We start from the raw sequence: 21271 nt of genomic DNA on the forward strand, positions 1-21271 counted from the left end.
TAAATTATATTAATGGGAATGCATGATTATTTATATTTATTATTACCTATAATTTAAATATGTAAAAAATTCAAAATTAGCCTGCTTTAGCTCTTATTTATTAATTTATTTAATTTTATTTAAAATGTAGATGCATATCATTTTTTGATAAAATCATTACATGTATTGTGCATGTTTTGAAAATTATATATTGAAAAATTTAATTTGGAATCTTAAAAAAAAGATTGGACATCCTCCGATATAACATATTCTATCTAATATTGAAAGTTTTTCATCGACAACTGTTATGATCTTTCTTATTTTAGTTCCAATCATATTACTTATAGGTCTACACATATTTTGGTAGCTACTTAAACTGAAATACTAATGTGAAGTCAGTGAATTACACACGTTTATTTGTATGTATACATGGAATGTGTACATTTGTTTTCATAATTCTCAGATATATAATAATACTTCTCTTATTTTGCTTCTACTTTAAAAGATATTATAGTACCAAATAGATTAACAATTTTACATATGTATTTACTATTCTTTACATTTTCTTGAAATCTTCGAAAAATCTTTTTCATAAATTTTCTTAAATTTATCATTAAAGTTACATAAAACGTATTTTGCAGGATCTATATAAATTCGTAAAATCTATTACTATTTTCTAATTTCGACGTCTTGTCGTAAAATTATTCGGTTACTTTTTCACACTGACGGAATCGAGAGAGATCGGTTCGTTTCGGACGGAATCGGCTCGCTTCGCTCGAACGAACATCGCGGTACCAACACGAGTCGAGAATTTGAAGCCAGGACTCTCGTTGCCTGCTGTGCCTTTTCTCTTTCATCGTATGTTTCTTTTTCCCTCTCTCTTTCTCCTTCCTTTCGTCATCGGTGCCTCTCTTTTTCTTGCCATTCCACCATTTCCCTTGTTCACCGTGCCCCTTCTTGCATTCGTTCGTTCGTTCGTTCGTTCGTTACGTTGCCTAGCCCTGGGAATGCGCGGTCTCTCTTTCTCTCTGTTTCTCCAACGTGCCTGTTTGCTCGCTCGCTCCTTCGGTTTCTCTCTCTCGTTCCATCTCTGTTTCACTTGCTCATGCGTCTTATTGACCCGGACCCGGTTCTCTTCTCCTCTCTCTCTCGATTTGCCGGGTTACCTCCGACTCACCCGCCTCTTGATTGGGGGTTGAGTGGGAAGAAAGGAAGCCCGACGTACAAATCCTATGATATACATTTTCATTTTGTCTTGTCTGTGCGCAATTTTAAAAAATCGGAATTCCAAAAGCTTGCGCAATTTCACGTTGCTCCTTACGCGTTAGAAATTTCTCGTGGAGGTTCAGGTTCGCCGTTTAACAACGTTGCACAGCGATCGTTCCCACGATACGTTTCCATATTAATAGATTTGATCTTTCTGCTGATAACAGCTAGAAATTACGGGGTATGCGTTGGCTATGGGGTACGAGTTTATAGAGTATATATATGCTAGGAATTGCATTCCATATGTGGCATGACAGTTTGTGTTCCGTTTGAATAAATTCAGTATATAATGTAAAACGTTGTAACCATACTTTTTGAAATACTATTCTGAATAATGAAAGGAGGATAATTAACGCACTGAAAGATTTACTTATTATCGTAATCATTAGAAGTTAATTATGTTTCTATAGAAACATGATTTGTTAGTATAAAGCATTGTTCCAGAAATTGTTAGTAAGTTAGTAAGTTTGTAAAGTATACATATTTAAACTTTTCAATTTTCCACTGGATTTTTAGAAATATGTAAAATTTTTAAATTCGGTACATTTTATAAAACTTAACGAATTCTAAAGGAAAGCATAATTTCGTTAAATCTAAAAAAAATTGTAAAAGATGTTCCGCGTTTTGTTTTCTTGGAAATTTTAAAAAGTTCTTCCGTATCGACTGACAAGTGACACGAAGTGAGAGTTCTTCGGTCGGTAAAGCCGACTTGACACGCAGGAAAAAGGGTGCGCGAAAAGCAGGAAGTACCAATGTGGAGCAAATTCCAGTGACCGTAGCAGTGTAACGAAACTAAGAAGGGTAAAAAAAGGCGCGAGAAGAAAGAGCGCACGGCGACAAGTCAGAGTTGGTGTGTCTTCCTCTCCCTTTCGCTCTCTTTCTCTGCCTAAAAGTTGACCTCGAGTTTCAAGGGTAGAGAAGGGTTTGCAGTCGTTTGCCCCTCTACCTTACCGGGGACTACGAGCCATGGCTCTCGAATTCTCTACGAACGGAAGAGAGAAAGCGACGTTGCCTCGATGTCAGTAGTGGTAGACTCCCGCCATCCCCACCACTGCTGAAATGTAGTTCGATTGGTCGGCGTACTCGGGTTTTCCTTTGTGAGCGGGCGGGTGAAAGCGTGGCTTGGCAACGCTGTACGAGTTCGCCGGCGTCCGCTGGAAGGAAGGCTAAGCTCGTGCAAGTGGAAAAAAGACAGAGGAACGCGGAGAAAGAGACAAACAGACAAGTAGTGAGTGAGACTTCGGGTCGGTGTGGAAGGGGATCTGGTTGGAGAAAGAGAAAGAGAGAATATACAAGCGTCCAGCCAGCCCGTCCTCGCCAGGTTCGCCCTCTGTGTGTGCGGCATCGCGTGTAGAGTCGGTGGCGAGAGAAGCAATCCGCGCGTAAGCTTCTCCATGTGAAAAAGCTATTACGCGTTCCACTACCACTGTGCAACAGCCAACGTCGGTGTGTATATACACGTAAAAGAAGCATTGCGTCTCTATGCGAGCGTGGTGTCGCATAGAGTGCGTAATTAGCACCGTGTGTACGAGCAAGTAGAGAGAAGAGGCCGTCACGTTTTCGAGGGAAGAAAAGGGCGATATAGATATATATATATATATGTGTATATATATATATACTATGTATTTTTCGTAACGGGAACGATAGTGCACGCATAAATGAACGAAGATACATATTTATTATCAAATATCATTATCGGTGACTTCGAAAAGAAACGTTGTGTCTCTCGAATGAAAGGCTCTATGAGTACTTAGGGGAGGGAAGAAAAGGGAAAGAGAGAAAGAGAAGGAGAGCGAAGAGAGAAGAGACGGCAAGAGAAAGAGGGAGAAAAAGAGAGACGGAGAGACGCGGCAGTGTATCTGTCGATGGTGGGGAGACAGAGGGAAAAAGAAAGAGCTAGAAGGGGAGAGAGAGCGCCCTCCCCTACCCACCCGCCCGCCCTCCTCCTCTACCCGCCATACCTACTCACGGAGCTAACGAACGGTTGAGCGTAGCGTCGAGTAGACCGCATCCCAAGTATAACGTACGTATTCACGAGGACCTCCTCTATACATCGTCGTGGAAAAAGCAGCGTGTATGAAGCCGCTTGTGCTACCAGGAGTACTAGTAGTGATCGTGTAGTGCGCCGGCTGGACAAGAGAAACGTGGTGTGACAGTGAGAACACAGTAGCGCGTGCGGTGCGTGTCGCGCGATACACGACGGTCACGAACAGGATCCCGTACGAATGTGAGGGTGCGTGTGCGTACGTGTGTGTGTGCGTGTAGAGAGGTATACTTCGTCGGTGGTGTGAGAGCAAGCAAGCGAGCGAGTGCGTGCGCGCGCGCACAGCGTTCGCGTGCGTATGTGTGCATGTCCTGTATGAGGGAGACAGAGGAGCGTATGTGTGGTGTATGAGTGCGTGTCGTGTAATTTCTTCGTGCATCCTCTTCTTTTCCTTGGTTGGTGGTACCGTTTCTGGTAAACGAGGCCGAAGTGACAGACAGACCGTCCGCGTGTACGATATGTCGGAACACCACCGCGTTGCCGGTGGCTGGGGCACAGCGAGCCCAGGAAGCCGCGAGGATGCCTCCGGTGGTACCGCCTGGTGGCCTTCGGGTTTAAACGCCGTATCCGCCGAACAACAACAGCAACAACAGCAGCAACAGCAACAACAGCAGAATTTACATCAACACCTGATGAATCAACAGCAGCAGCAGCTAACGCAACAGCAGCAAGCACAGCAACAGCATCATCAGGATATCGTTAGGAGTACCGCTGCCGCTACCCAGCAGCTTTTCTCCTACAAGATGGCCTCCAGCTTTCAGAATCCAGCCACCACGGGCACACAGTCGAATCCCGTCTCGACGTCTACGCCGGTTGGCTCCTGCATGAGGGGAGGCTATGATTATAGATTAGGAACGGGGCCCGGAACAGGCGGAGGTGTACCTGGTACACCTTCCGCACCACCGCCTGGCGTACAGTGGTGGTACCCAGGTGGAGTTATGGACGCCGGCCAGAACAACCTGCATCAGCAATTGCAGGGCCAACAACAGCAGCACCTCTCGCCCATTACCACACAAACGTCCACGCCCCCCGTTATGTCCCCGGTATGTTGCGACCACGATCGACCCCCTTTATGCTTCCTCTTTTTCTCGTTATTGCCTGCTTTTTAATTTCATACAAGTATATTCTATTGTTTTTTTTTCACCCTATACATCATTACATTTACATACATTTATATATATATATATTTTTCGCTTACTTCTATTTGCGCGGGATTCTTTTATGCACTTGGAAGAAAAGCGGCTGAGATACGGTCTTTTAATATTTCTTGTCAATCAGTTTCGTATCGCTTTTTAACCGATAGGTTTAACATCTCTCTTATTCTAACTTATTAAATATGTTGCGGTTTCTTTCAAAAAGTTGCACTTCTGTTGCATCTCGGTCTCCAACTACCTTTTTTCTGTTCTTTTTTCGTAGATAAAGCGAGAAATCTATTAGTGGTTTGTTAGTAACTATGCGAAACACTGAAAAGAAAAGTACTTTTTTTCTAGTGTTTTACGCTTAGTGATATAGAATAATACTTGTAACAAATATCCGAGTTGTACAGCTTCTCTCTTTTGTTTTGAGAAGAACTGACGAAAAGAAGAAAATCGATTTCGACTAGCTGGGCAAGCATCACTATTTCATTCTGTCTGTGAACCGAAGAGAAAGAGTAAAGTAAAGAGCATAATTACAGTAATTATGATAACACGTGACTGAACGTCAATTTCTCCTTAGCCGTGTAATATCTTCATAAAGACATGCTTTAATATGCGAGAATAATTCTAAGAATTTTGAACTCTTGTTATTCTGTTTGTCTCAGCTGTAAAAGTTTAAACGGTCGTCATTGTGATGGTTATACTTTAACACGAACGACGTTTTGAATCATTATACCCGTAGCTATGTCGTCGAGCTGTTGTTTATCTCGACGTTATTAAGGGAAAGCACTTAGCAGGAAATAATCAGATGGATTTATACTTCATCTCAAATATCTAACAATTGGATTAGCAAGGGCAATACGCTTGAAAATATTCTTTATTTTTATCTTGTTAATTTTTTATCTTCTATATTTTATTAAAATTACCGATAGATCGCTATTTTCATTAAGAAAAATTTCATTTTATGCATGTAGTTGACAAAACATGTCGACGATCGATGATAATTGACTCAAATTAGTTATGAATTTTCGGCTCTATTTGCGTTGAAAAAATCTTAATAACTGATTCTATCGTGCTTGCTTTCGTACTACCGTCTGCGTTTCATCCTGACTCGCGTCTCTTGCCCCACCGACCGTTGTCCGCTATTGATTCCGGGTTTCGTGCGGCCTTCTTCGTACGTACGTTCGTACAGCGGCTCTTACCGTGCCGGTTCCCTTCTTTTTTTTCGATTCTTCTGATCGAAGTGTTTTAGGCATTCACGATTGGAAATAGAAATTCCGATTGATCGACGTTCCTTTGATAAGAAATCATTTTGTTCTTAGTTTGCTTTTTTCATTTTAACGCAACAAAATTCTATTTTATGGAACATTCAAATGTTTCTTCTTTAGACTTTTCTTCATTTATTCATGACTGTATTTTATTTGATTTTTTGTCAGATATTTTAATTACTTGAAATATTTTGGCCATATTTGAATATTTTTTTAATACCTATTTAAAAATTCCTATTTTTTCAAAGATGTTCTGGACGATTTGAAATTTAGTTTTTGATCGTCCTGGTTGAAGTTTTAATCGTTAGTAGATAGAAAAAGAAATTCTAATTCACAGCGTCATTGCTTTGGTACAAAGAGGCGCCACTTTTTAATTGGTTTCGTTGATTAAATATGAAATGAAGAATTTTATTTTTCAGAGATTCTGAGTGATTGAAAACTTTTTTAGTCGTTTCCTTTATTCGTATATTTATTATTAATAAGTAAAAGAAGCTCCGAGCAATCGTATGTCCGATATTGAAAAATATTCGCATTGGAATCGATTTCGCGAATCAAATATAAAATTCATATCTCCGTATTGTTGGTTCCTGTTTTATTCATTTATATTGGAAAAAAGAAATTTAGACTCTTTTCGATAAAAGTTAGACAATTTTCCGCTTTATTTATAAAATACAGTGACGAAATTATAGTCATTTTTTCCTCATGAATTTCCTAAAGTTGATGTCTGTTGGAAGGTTGAGCACAAAAGAGTAATTCTATTTTTCATTGATGTTAAAAGTATAAAATTCTGTTTCGTGAATACTGTTCTTCATCTTCTATTTTACTGGATTTTATGATTGCAGTTATTCAAGTATATTATTACATTCCCTGTACACAAGTTCGTGTTAAATTTACAGAAAAATATTCAAGAATATTCAGCTTTTCAGTTCTTTTAACGATAAATTAAACTCTATTTCAACCCTGTAAAGTTTCAGGATACTTCAAAATTTCAGAAGGATTATGTTTCATATTTTAATATGATCTTTCATATTAAACTCTAACACGTACATAATACATATATAAAATACATAAATGCATAAATACATAATATGCGATGGATATAAATTACAAATCCCTAAGGAAAAATAAAAGTAATACTAGCAATATTGAATCTGGGTATTCCAATATTTTCGAGAAATTACAAAATCCTTCGAATACTTTTAGTTATTTCTCCACGATATTGGATATACTGGTTCTATAATTGTCTGATTTTTGTCCTAATTTCAGCAAGTTTTAATTCATGTATATGTTCTAGTCTAATTAGAGATGAGCCGCACGTGTTTAATAATACAATTTGATATCTGTACTGCGTATCTTTTAACGGCAAAATTAATTGCCGGTTTATGAATTATTTAACGTTTGGGAAGCAAAAAATACACGTTAATCAGACTGTTTCAAATCATAATATCATTTTTGTGTATATTTTAACAGCAGAGTTACAAGCATAGACTGTACAATGATAAACGTGTGTCAATATAAATATTCACACATTGTAAAGTTGTACTATGACAAGTTCAAATTTAGCAATATGCCAACAAGTCAACAAGTGTTGAATCTCTTACATACGTAATGCACTAGGAATAGGTTTCTTACATTATACTTAATGTAAATATACATGCTACAATATTTCTTTAGAGCACTTAGTTTGAAGCATGAAATGATTATCTTGAAATAATTTTGAAAAGAATATGGTTAAAAATGCCTTTATTCAAAAATATGGTATGAGACACTGTATTATAATAGATATGAAACACATAAACTTATTAATTTGAAATTATTACTTTCACACTAATCTTTATTAATCTAGAATCGCGCGATATTAACAATATAAGTTATTAACACGTCACTGATGAAACACGTAAAATTATTACTTCTCTACAACTTTTTATTGCTCCGGAATCGCAATGTTACAGAATGTCGGTTAAGAATGTCTGTCTTTAAAAATACCGTATTTTTTTCCCCGAGATTCCAATAAAGAGCATTCAATATCGCGGAGCATTGAAAACGTATTTGGAGCAATATTAAAAGCAGAGCTCGAATGAAAGTTAAGATTAAAGTCTCTGTATCTATCAGATGGAGAGAAAGTCAGAAAGTGGTCCGAAAATTTAAGATTACAGTGATAGAGGTAAATGGAGGAAATAAACTTACGTTCTTTCTCCTTGGATAAAATGTTGAATGTATCGTTATTCAAGAAAACCTTCTTTGCCATTTTCTCTTTGCGAAAAGAAAAGATTGAAACTATCGATTCGATTATGCGTACATCTCATAAAATAATAAACGATATTCGTTCAGAAATATTGCGACTTTTACGTTATAGATTTTACCAAAACAGTAAAAGTTATTTCGAGGGGAATTTAAAAAATGAACATAAAATTTATTTTGTATATATTTTTCATCTATGAATATATGTATGAAATATACAAACATATATTTTTCAAGGATTTTTAAATCTCCACAGATCTCTTTATTAAATTTAAGATCTTGGAATTTTTTATAACTTCGTTCCGTTAAATTTTACTTTACAATAAACTTAGGAGTTGATCCTCTTAGTTATTCTGACCGCTTTTCGATATCAGAGAATAAACGATGCTCCGATTTTATCAATAAAATAGTTTGAGCTATGGGATATTTGAAATGCCACCTATTTATTCGGTGATATGTTTGGACATAAATTTGAAACAGTAATCAATTTTCGATAAAACTTTATGTAGTGATTCAAAATGGTTTATGTATCAAATCTTTATATAATATGTTTCTATTGTACGAACGTGATTACACGGAGGATTTACTAAAACATTATAACTGCAAACGATAGTCGCAAACATTGTAAAACAGTATCGTAAATGAGAAACCGGTATTAACAGTAATAAATGATTCTTTAATCTCCAACGAAGATACATTGAAGAACGTTTAAATATGGAAAAATATTTCCATTATTTTTAATGTTTGATTAATTCCTGAAATCGGTTAAGATCTTATATTCCTTGACAACGTGTTTTAGTTATAGCAATATAAAGTCTCGAATAGTGGATCGAGTGGTTTATATTATTCTTAACTCTGATGTAGTCTTCGGATTTTTATATTGTAATCCTTGTTCCAACCAGTAAAAGGAAACAAGAATTTATGTATGTCTGCAACAATTCTTTCGTATTTCTTTCAAACTTGAGAATATTTTTAATAACGGAACAACACAGATTGTTTCGAAATTGATCCAATGTGACGTAGTAGCGTTAGGAGGAATTCAATCTTTATAACATATGGTATAATTTTTGGAGTTCAAAATGATGTACATATAATGAATTCTTATTTTTCAGATATTGCAGATGAAAGTATTGTTACATTTTTAACATTTTGATTGAATTTTAACATTCTCTAGTATGTTAATTGTCAAATTATCTTAAACATTATTACAGAACATTATTTTTTTGCAAAGGAAATGAAATGCAGCAATGAAGAATACATATTGCACGATTATTCATGAAATGCATATTAGTTCGTATATTTTATCATTACAGAGATCTTAGAACATTTGATCGCAATTTTAGAATTTAAAAAAGATCAGAAGTAAATTAAATTTTAGTTTTCTTCAGAATCATATCCTTTTGGTGAAATTTGTTCCTCAAGTTATCATATTATCTCTTAATCTTTCGTTTAAATAATTGAACACTTATTTGACTTGTTTCCGTTAAAACGTATTAAATAACGTACACAATGGTACAATAAAAAGAAGTTATTTGTAAACTGGCTAGATAATTTAAGCGTATTTAAATAAATAAATAGCTTTGGAATTAATTTGTTTTGAGTTGAAAAGACATATTTCAGTAATAAGGATTTATAATTTAAAGTGGATTCTTATCATTGAGTAAATTATACTTTTTACGAATGTTTAAAGAAAATATTTTTACTTGATCATTTGTACTCGATATTTTACGAGATCTCCATTTACAAATACACAAAACATAATATTAAAAATTTTGTGCAGAAATTCTTGCAACTTATTATCTCTTAATTTATTAATTATACAGAATTTTATTTTTTGTCGATACAAATTTACAGAAGAGTAAATAACTACATGAAATACATTATTTCTACATCAATATTTTATATCTACATTGACCTTAAAGTTTATAAAAAAAGATAAGGTTTTTTCGAAAAAGAAGTAATAACCAATAGTAGTGAGGTACATGGCATAAATACAAAATTGTTTTTAAGATATCGAAAAAGATGTTAGTAATATACTGATATAAATATCGCTGTAAGTGATATATAAATTTTGTTCATAGATTTAAAATGCAGTACACATAAAAAGAATCCAATCTCCAAAGTTTTCACTGATAAGTTTTGATACGATATAAATTTAAAATACGATATCAACGAAACTTGAAGTAATATATTAATAATATTAAATTAAATTAGAGTACATTCTTTCAGGAAATCTTCTCTTGAAAATCCAATGAATTGTGTTCAGTATTTCATTTTACTATCTAAATCTTCATCTTCTTTCTTCGACAGTTTCTGTCAATTAGATAAATAATTGAACTAAATTTTAATATTAAACAAAGGGGGGATATCAATTTCTGTTTGATCGTATATGTAAATATTTGTTGGGTACACGTAGTAACATGCAATCTAGAAGTAATTTTAGTTGATGCTGAAAACACGATCTCGTTTAATGAAGTTTGTACATACATCAATGTTCATTACGAACACTAACGATGTTCGCAAAATTTTAACTTTCTCGTACTACGCCGTTCGTTTCGAAAATATATTTCTAAAGTACTTATTTTTTGTTATCACAATGTAAATTATAATTCTCTTTTCCGTATAATACGCATCGTTAATGAAATTAGTATATCGTGATGTCATGTAGTAAAGTTAAGTACTCTTCATTCATCTTTTTGTTTTATCATTTACCATTCTCATTTTACTGGAAACTGTAAAAGACATACAATATAATATAAGCATGGTCTTTATTACAACAATTCTTCTTTTTGTACTGTTATTCATAGAGAATGCATACAGATTTGTTCTGCTATATTTTATGGGTTTCATACTCAGAGAAAGGAAAATAATTTACTCTTCGATAGGTATATTACATTAAATACATTACAAGATATTCCATATAAGTATAATGATCAAATGAATTATGATATTCTCACATTAGATGCATTTTTTGTTTCTATTTTCAACCACAATGAAATTGTAGTTTAAAATAGATACTGTAACTTTATAATAATAATATGCAGTATGATATTAACAGTAGTATAATATTATACTGTTTAATATCCGATAAATAGTACACGATAATAATTGTTTAGTTGTCAACTAGCCTGTCTCCAATTCGTTGCTATCTATAACTGTACGATATTAGTAAATTATTTAGAATAATTCATTTTAACTTATATTATCATTAGGAAAATTATATTTCATTAATAAACTTAGAACAAAATATTGACTTGCAGAACACTATTTAAATTATATACAAAATGTTGGTGAATGTTATCTTTAACAAGAAGATAACAGTGCTAGACATCATGCAATGAATTAATATTTGAAACTTATTTATATATTTATTAAAAGATTATATGTATATGTATATTATATATTAGATATTAGAAATGATATTCATGACAATTATGCTTATTAATACAATGTATTATACAATCATCATATATTATATTATGTCATGAAGGAATTTTGTTTCCTGTACACATAGTGTTTTAAACAGCTAGCTTCTAGAATTATAACATAGCTGCACGCAATACTATTATGCGCCTGGTATTATTTTCGTCTACGAAGCAATGCTTTGCACGCAGGGAGAAAATCTGATTAGAAATAAAAAAACCTTATTTTCCAGAATCCCTTTATTAGATTCCGGATTCGTATATTGGAGATAAAAAGGTCATTACCAATATATTGCACGTTATAGTAGTAATGGGTTAAATTAACATGTAGATACGTCTCGATATGGACTAATTATTCGATATCTTTTAACAATTATTCAGACAGATTCTGGCTTTGGATGAGAGTATCGAAGAAGTTTCAAAGCTAATTTGAATAATATTCGCTGGAAAACACGTCTTTAGAGGCGACTTCTGGTCTATTCAAACATTTGGCAATCCAATACAGTATTTATACCTGTATATTATGTTTAGAGTAGAGATTATCACAATGTGAAACAAAAGAGAATTGTACGCATCACAAAATATGATGGCTCGAATCTTGTAACTTTGAGCCAATCTACAGTACCAATTTGATACGATAATTAATCAATTTCTGCAAGAGAAAGAGAAAAAGAAGAATAGTAATTTTTTTAGTCTGTTCGTTTTGCGTCAAAAATAAAACGCGAGCGAATTCTTCCTTTTTTAAAATATTCGTTAAACGAGAGTTAAGAGGACACTGATAATTACCACCGTGTTTTTAATAATGATTCTTTTATTGCAGCACCAGATACAGCAGTTACCGCAGCAGAATAATCTCCAGCAAAATAACGCTCAGAGTTTACAACAACGAGACAATATGCCGAGAGGAAAGGATTCGAAGCCAAGAGGACGGATGACCGCATACGCGTTCTTCGTGCAAACATGTCGTCAAGAACATAAAAAGAAACACCCCGAGGAAAAGATTGTCTTTCGAGAATTCTCTAAAAAGTGTGCAATGAGGTGGAAGGTAAGAGACATTAAAATATTTCTAGAACTTCATCTATTTGAGATATAATTAAAATTATATCGTTTTACTTCCAAATTAATAATAATGAAATAAAAGCATGTTACACATTTTATAGGGAATAAAATATATGAGTTTTTCAGAAGTACACGTTGACCAATTCTATAAATTGAAAAGTACAGAAAAGTAACGATGTTACAACCAGTTTTTCAAATTCACCTTAGAATTTACCATTATTTATGTTATTTTTCATCATAATGAACTTATGGAAGTAAGTCATTTGTTCTTTGAGAATTGAATATTAATTAATCGTGTGTCATGAAATTAAGAAATTAATAAAAAATGAAATAGTTTAGTTTCGTTTCTGAGAGGCTCATGTAAAAAGTTTATCGTTAATAACCAGAACTTACAGATTATTTTTTGTTTTAAATAATATTCATTTGATTTAAAGCTTGATAATTTAGAAAACTGAAGTAAATTTATGGTTAAGCAAGATAAAGGGTTTTACAGAAATAAAGGAAAAAGATCAAAATTCAGACAACAAACTTACCAGAAAGATTTAATCAATGAAAATAGTATGTACATATAAGCAAAAATTATTGTCGTGCACTTATTTATATTTTTAGAATTATTTATCAAAATTTTTCACTGTAGGATAGCATGTGTGTTATAATTAATATGTGTTTAGTTCATTAATTATAATAATATTAACACAAGACTAATAATGCTAATAAATTATAATGTAATAATTACTACAATCATTAGTTACAATCTATTATTTTTGCATTATTCTGCATATTGTAAAATGTAGTATAATTTCCAAACTTCACAGCATTTACGTCTTTGTGGAAGTTACATCTTCAGAAACTGATTTAATTACCAGATATATATTTAGCAGCATAATTCTACATATTTTATGTAATTCTATAATTGAATGTGGCTTATAAAGTCGAGATTTTCACTTTAATATAAAGAGCATGATATATATTTTGTGATATATAATAAAATAGTACACATATAGGAACAAAACATCAGAAGAATATATTTTATATAGACATATTTTGCCGACATAAATATACAATAAAGAAACACAAACGTATTTAAACAAGTTTAATAAGAATGCATAAGATGTAAAAGTATGATATTTCCTAGTGCGCATAATACTAAACTTCGAACGAAAAAAAACTCTGATTGGATTTAGAATATATATTTCTAATGAAACTTCTTTACACTGTTTTAAGATATAAGTAACTATAATTAGTTCGTTAAACATGTTTCAGGAAATAATAATAATTCCTAGCGTTGTTCGCCGGAGTAAAAGTGTAACTAATTTAAGTAGTAATTTACAGTTAACTGACCTCATCTGGAAGTTGCTATACGTTGATTTCTTTGAAGATAACTTGTCCGTATCTTTTTATACATAAGGCAAGCTCCCACAGAATCATTTTGAGTGCATAAAGTTTTACAACAAACTGATAATAGTACAAGCTTTAAAAAAGAAATTATTTATGAAATTACTAAAAAATATCTTAACTAATAAGGGAAAGAATTCTTGTAGGAAAATATTTTAGATAAATATTTTGTAAATAGGTATATGTATTTCTTTTATGAATGAAGAATGTTATAGGTAGTTAGACGTTGATTTCAATGAATGAAATTCTTGTTTGATCGATACACAGTAATGAAATATTTCGATGAAATTATTTTTTTATAATACGAAGTACTGAAATGTTTTAGTGAAGCCATTTTTTTATAATACACCATCAATATTATACTTACGCTTAATTCTTGATTATATTTGTCTATGTAAACTTCTAGTCGGGAAAGTAGTTTTAAGATGGACAGATCAGGAATATTTCGGATTAACGGTTAATCATATACCTGCTACTACCTGGGATCTTATCATGAGTTTGATTAGGAACGGGACCGGTTTACAACTCGTTGTTCCTTAGAGTTCGTCCCTTATATTTTATAGTATGCATCATGTCATAGAACTGCCAGTCACATGGCTGTCCTTTAATCTTTTAAATCGTATACTTGAATTTTCTCTTATTCATTAAAAATATTTTAAAATATACTATAAAATTCGCAGTTAAAATCTACTAATAGGTAATAAGGTTGTTAGCCTTTTTGACAAATTTTGGATTAAAATTAATTTTCTCTTGAATTTTGTCTAACACAAGTATAGTTAAATACGAGTTAAATACAGGTCGGAATTATTACTATTAGAATTACTATAAAACACGTAAATACGAATCGTATCTTCCATTAGGAAATAATTTTGTTTTACCAATTATTTATATTTTGTATAATACTTATAAAACTACTGTGCAAAATGTGTATAATAAAAGTACGATTAGAAAGCTGCAAGCGAATAAAATGTATCAATTTGAAATTGATTTACATTTTAGAAAATATTTTCACGTAATGTCTGTCACGATTACTTACTGTTTGATAAATATCTATAAAATAACATGTAATATTACTTATCGCAAACTTTTCGGTACGTTAAGAAGTTCAGATATATTTTTCGGTAGAAGAAGTTTTGCAAATGTGAAACAACGTCACTTTGAACAGGTGCTACTCCAACATCTGGTCATCCTACCCCTCGAAAAGGGAGAGACACTTTCTGCACGCTCCTCTTTTAGATTACAGACCAGATGGTCTTTACGATTAAAGACATTGACCTCCCATTATCTTACTAAAATGTTGGTCTCAGCAGCTGTAAAATTTTTAAATGTTCTTCCACGAACTATCTCGTTTTCAAGTATATTTTTGAGCGCAGAAGGCTGGTTATATATATATAATTATATTATATACATTTTTGCACCTTCAATTCTCCCATGGATATATAAACATTCGTAATCTACTTATTATTAGGTATTCTCCAAATTAACAATATTTTAATTACTCGCCATATTAGCTTTTTTCCTTTTTAGTAAAATATGTCGTTTGTATTCTTTTGAGACATAACAAGATGTCTAAGGTAGAAAAAATATACCCAAAAAAATATTTTCAACCATATATAAAAATCACTTCTCCTTTGATTAATCCCAAGTTCATCTTCACGATCCCATTCTCATACCTCATCATAAATGATTATAACAACAAAGGCGATAAAAATATATTCAGGTTCTGTCAGTATTTGCAACGTGTAATAATATAATTATTATCTATTACTGTTCATTCTAAATTTTTAGTTACAAGGATTAAATATAATATCTCTAATTTTCCTCAATAATATTAAAAAAATATTAATCATAATATTAAGTAATTTATATAAATATTATTATTATACATTTATACATTATTATTATTATACATTTATATAAATAATATAAATCAGTTGTTAATTTTTATTAGTACTTTTCACAATTATTGCACTTTTATATATATGATTCAAATTATATTTACATTTTATAGCATTGCGTACATATATAAGTGTGTAAACCAGTAAATGTATTATAGTTACAATTACTTTATGTAATTTATAAATTTAGTGTCATACAGGTATATTTCGTATAATCATAATATGTACTATATGTTTGTAGACAATGTCAGATAAAGAAAAGAAGCGTTTTCACGAAATGGCTGAAAAAGATAAAAAGAGATACGATGCAGAGATGCAAAATTATACACCACCGAAAGGAGAAAGTAAAGGCAGGGGCAAAAAACGCAAACACATCAAAGACCATAATGCTCCTAAAAGATCGCTGTAAGTAAATGTGATGAAATTACTTAAATAACAATAAAACGCAATTGATATATTCAGATAGTTTTTAATTATCTCTAATTGTTATTTACATTTATATTTATAAAACTATAAATTGTGTATGTGTGTGCGTGTAATAATGATATTACATTTTATTCAATAGATCTGCCTTTTTCTGGTTCTGCAATGATGAACGTGGAAAGGTGAAAATGCTAAATCCTGAATTTGGTGTAGGTGATATTGCTAAGGAACTTGGTAAAAAGTGGTCAGATGCAGATCCTGAAACCAAATCGAAATATGAGGCTATGGCGGAAAAGGATAAGGCTCGATATGAAAGAGTATGTATAACATAATTATATATGATTCAAACAAATTATTAGGTATTTTTTATTGTATTATTAAATATTAAATATATCTTATATTTAGAATTTAAACTACAGTATGTACAAATATATTGACAATGTTTGCAATGATTTATGTGAACTCGATATATATTATGTTTTGTTATTTAGGAAATGACTGCGTACAAAAAGAAAATGAAAGATGGTGCACCTGTAGTAGGAGTTCCAGCAAATACTGTAAAAAGTGACAGTGAAGAAGAGTATAAAGAAGATGATGAATAGCGGATGCACGACAAAATTTCATCTATCACCCCGTGTCCTTGATCCTGAAAGCATACCTCACCTACTGTACGTACCATTGATCTTAGCGTGAGCGTACTTACACCACTAGGAAAACAAATAACTAATCACCAGTCCTTGATTATTTACAATAATAATTAAATACCCGCGATTATAATAATTATTTTAAAATTGTATGTATGAGAGGTGCGAAAGAAGATCGTATGAATGACATTTGTATTTTAACATATTGATAGTAACATGTAAAATGGCGTAGGATAGCAGAATGGAAAGATATGGTGACCCTACTTTCTATCAGGTGGAAGGCGCAGGGGCTCAATCATTGTTAACATTATGTTCGGACTATGTTGAAAGCTGTTGCAGCTATACAAAACTGGATACGGCGGCTCCATAGTTGGGCAGTATCATTCGAAATAATTTGATATTTATCAGTTCAGTTCATTCGCTGCCAGTGTAAGAAGACTTATTGTATATCCTTGTACAGAATATTTCTTTAAATCAAATCTGTCGCAGGTGGGGTATGGGGCTGCTTTGTATGAATGTAATTGATTTAAGTACGTGTCGTATAGTTGTAAGTATTAGGATAAGTATATATTTTAATGCAACTTCGATTCTACATCTGCGTCAACATGTGATAGTTTCCACAGATGATGTATTCTAAACCACGAGATTGAGCCTTATAGCTTATAAGTGATCGAAATCGAAACAAGATATTTAATTCGCAACATTGTAAAATCAAAATTGGGCCGATAACCCAGCCATGGAGCAGTAGTATTGTAAAAAGTACGTAAAAGTACGTAAAACATAAAACACAATTAATTCTTATTCGTAAAAACAAGGCGATTCGATTTATTTTACATAACTGATAAAAATTTCGTTTTTATGTTATCTTAGTAATAATTATGATTTCAAGTCTTTTATAATCGTTTAAAGTAATGAATTTTTGTTCTTATTGAAATTAGTGACAGTCGTTGAAGACAAACTAAAGTAGAATTATTCTTTGAGTTTTAGCAAATTGAAGTAGTCCCTGCCCTTACCATCGTCATTCTCCCTCTCATATTCATTTTCCAATAAAACAAATACGTTAAAATCCTTTCAGAATCATGTGATTCCGTTCATTGTTTAAGAAAGTAAGATAAGGCGTGTCTTGTATTGCCTCGAGTCATCTGGTGTACAGCAGGCTGTATTATAATAAATTATTGTGGTTTCTTGTAATATTAACATTCCTAGATCCTAGTGTGTACAGAATTTAATCATTGAGATTAGAGTCAACTGTGTAAGAAGCATACCAAAAAAAGCAGGCTAAGTAATGCAAATATGAATTTCGTGGCCAAGATTGGTATGCAAAATGAATATACAAGAGGCTTCTTTACAGTCAGACTGACTTGCACCTTGATTTGGCTCAGCAGGTAACCACTACTTTTTGACGTAAAAGCTTTTCATCTCCCCTGCACATTATCATGTAATGTGTGATTATATAAGCAAAACCTGTTCTAGAGGGAGCTAGAGGATGAATACTGTAAAATATGAAATTGTAATATTTTAATACTGATTTGCAGATGTGCATAATTTTAACATAGCTGGTTAAAATGAATTGTACTGATACAAAGGTATCCATTTGATGGAGATAATTAATAAAAACAGATATTGAAAATTATGGCAGAATTTTCTGTGTTATTATAGGGGAATTATAACAGTTACAAAAAAATGTTTGTTTTGTATATCTCTTAGGATAAATAAACTTTTAAAAAAATATGTGAATATGTTTCTGGTACTGCTCCGAACCTGTTTCTAAGCATGTATATGTCCGAAATATTGAATTCTCAAAGCAGTACTAGATTTAGAGTACTAACATTTATATATATATATTTATATAAAAGTAAGTATATATAGTCTATTTGTTTATGATATAAAGTATTATTTTTCACGCTGCTTTCTTATAATATGAAACATGTGCATTTTATACGTTTATGCTGGTGCTATTTACATCAGAATTAGAAGTTAACTTAAAATCGGAAGTAATGTGTTAACTTATTTCATGTTATACATATTACATGTTTCAATACAGAAGGATGTTACTGTACTTTTTTATATGTATATCGTAGGTTCAAATAATTTTCTATTATTTTATATAAGTATTACTATAGATCATAAATGTACCATTGATATAGTATTCCTAATAATAGATGAATAATTGTTACCTACAATATAAATTTTTTCATTCATAATCTGGTAGAACAGTTCATTATTTCTTACCTATAATTTATGATTCAATGATGTGCATAAAACATTAATAAATGTAATAAATAATATTTATCTGATTTATAATCTTACTGTAATAAACTAGCGAACGAAATGTTTGCGAGATTTATCATTGCATTTAATTATAATCAAAAGAGATTATGTATACATAATATTCTAAATTAATATTTTGCTGTTATATTGCAATATATCAATTATTATTACATAAAAATTTTTCAGCTCATTCTATAATTAGGATTATAATTGGATTTTGCTTTTGCTATAGGTACATAACATTAGTGTATTATTCTAAATAAAATACATACATATCTAAAAAAATAAATAAAAAAATATATAATCAAATAGATGTTACAATGCAGTGCAATTACTGGAATTTATATATCGAATTGGAAAAATAACATTAATTCGATAAAGGCAACACTCATAAAAGTGATTGTATAACAATGTTGTATTAATATTCAAAGATATAAATGACTTATGAAAACAGAAAAATTTGTATAAATTAACAAAATATTTGTACAGTATTCTATTTTCTGTATAGGTAAGTATTATTAGTAATAAATGAATAAAGATATAAAAATGTTATATTCTCTTTTATCTGCACAAGTAAACATAAAGAATAGTAAAAAATATAACTAATATATATCATTAAAATATAATAATTGTTGTATTATTAACAAATAAGTTTCGAAGTTAATACTGTTAGATAAAATTGAAGATATATTGATGTTTTGAAAAATATATTTATATAAAGAATATATATTTTTTAACCCTTTGCAATCCGTCGTCGCTGTCGTAGCGACATTGTAAATGGAACTAACAACTTCATTGTCGCTGTTGCGGCAACATAAAAACAATAGTTTATACCATACATTAACGATGAATAAGAAAGCTTCAAGTAATCTGCGTAGTTTATTTTTACATTTAAATTAAAATATTCTTCATTTTTCCTTAGAAGTCTGTACTGTTACATTCAATGTATAATTGTGCGTTAAAATTATTATAATCCTTTTTTTTATTTACTCTGAAAATGAAAAAAAATGAATTTTCGGAAAGCGAAGAGGAATTCGAACTTAGTTTTTATAGTGACGATTTGGCTGAAATTAATAGTATAAATGAAAGTAGATATAGTGATACCGAGAGCGATAGCGACAGCAGTGATATTATAATTAATCGAAGTCGAAATGCTCGGCCTATTGAATCAGATACCGATGATATCGCAAGCCCCATCACGGAAGAGGATGATTGGATTAGTATTACAGAGGATGAGTACAGGCCTACGAGAGTAAATTATTCAATAGGACGAAAGTCGACAGGACCACAAATTTCTTCTAATATTTTTGAACCTATTCAGTTTTTCAAACTATTTTTCACAAAACCACTTGTTGATGAAATAATAAAGGAAACAAATAACTATGCAAAATCTGTGTTGAATTCAAAGGATCTAACTAAAGACTCTATATGGCAAACATGGCATGATGTAACTGAAGATGAATTCTGGGCTTTCATTGGAGTCATTCTAAATATGGGTACAATGCCTATTTCTAACATGAAAGAATATTGGTCGACCAAACATAACAGTAGAATCCCTTTTTTTTCGGATATATTTACAAGAGCTCGATTCAATCAAATATTTTGGATGCTTCATTTAAAAACACCTGACTCAGGGAGCAAAAATCTTAAAACACATATACAACAAGCCAGCATTTTTTTAGACTATATAGATTCAAAATTTTCTGAACACTTTATTCCTGGTCAAAATATTTGTTTACATGAATCAATAGTAACATTTAAAGGGAAAATTTCATTTATTACCTATAACCCTATTAAGCCAACAAAGTGGAATATAAGAATATATGCGATGGTGGATTCTGAAACTGGTTATATCTATACTATCTTACCTTATTATGGGAGTATTACATCAGGAAATCTTATTCGTCCAGATTTACCAGTTAGCACTAGGATTCCATTGCATTTATATCAAAAGTTGTTAGATAAAATTCCAGAGGCACAGGGTTATCATATGTTTACTGATAGATACTATACCAGTATACCTTTGGCAGAAGAATTAATGAAAGTAAAATGTTACTTAACTGGTACCATAAAAGCTAATAGCAAAGATATTCCGATGCTTATTGAAAAATCAAAGTTTTCAGATAAGAAAATTTTTATTTATAAAAAAAGAAAAATGATGTTCTTAGCCTGGAAAGACAAGAGAATTATGTCACTCTTGAGTACTTGGAATGATGCTGGAATGA

The 21271-nt window shown here is 31.6% G+C and overlaps 1 protein-coding gene across 1 annotated transcript; it reads left to right on the plus strand.

Moving 5' to 3' along the window:
- Positions 1-1892: 1892 nt before the first annotated feature.
- LOC122577950 (high mobility group protein DSP1-like) lies at positions 1893-18506 on the plus strand. The gene is made up of 5 exons (XM_043749695.1): positions 1893-4332; positions 12177-12401; positions 15950-16113; positions 16274-16448; positions 16623-18506. Exons 1-5 carry the CDS (start codon positions 3637-3639, stop codon positions 16731-16733), a joined length of 1371 nt encoding a protein of 456 aa, XP_043605630.1. The 5' UTR covers positions 1893-3636; the 3' UTR covers positions 16734-18506.
- The last annotated feature ends 2765 nt before the right edge of the window (positions 18507-21271 follow it).

The sequence above is a fragment of the Bombus pyrosoma genome, linkage group LG3 (genome assembly GCF_014825855.1).
Source record: "Bombus pyrosoma isolate SC7728 linkage group LG3, ASM1482585v1, whole genome shotgun sequence".
Lineage (NCBI taxonomy): Eukaryota > Metazoa > Arthropoda > Insecta > Hymenoptera > Apidae > Bombus > Bombus pyrosoma.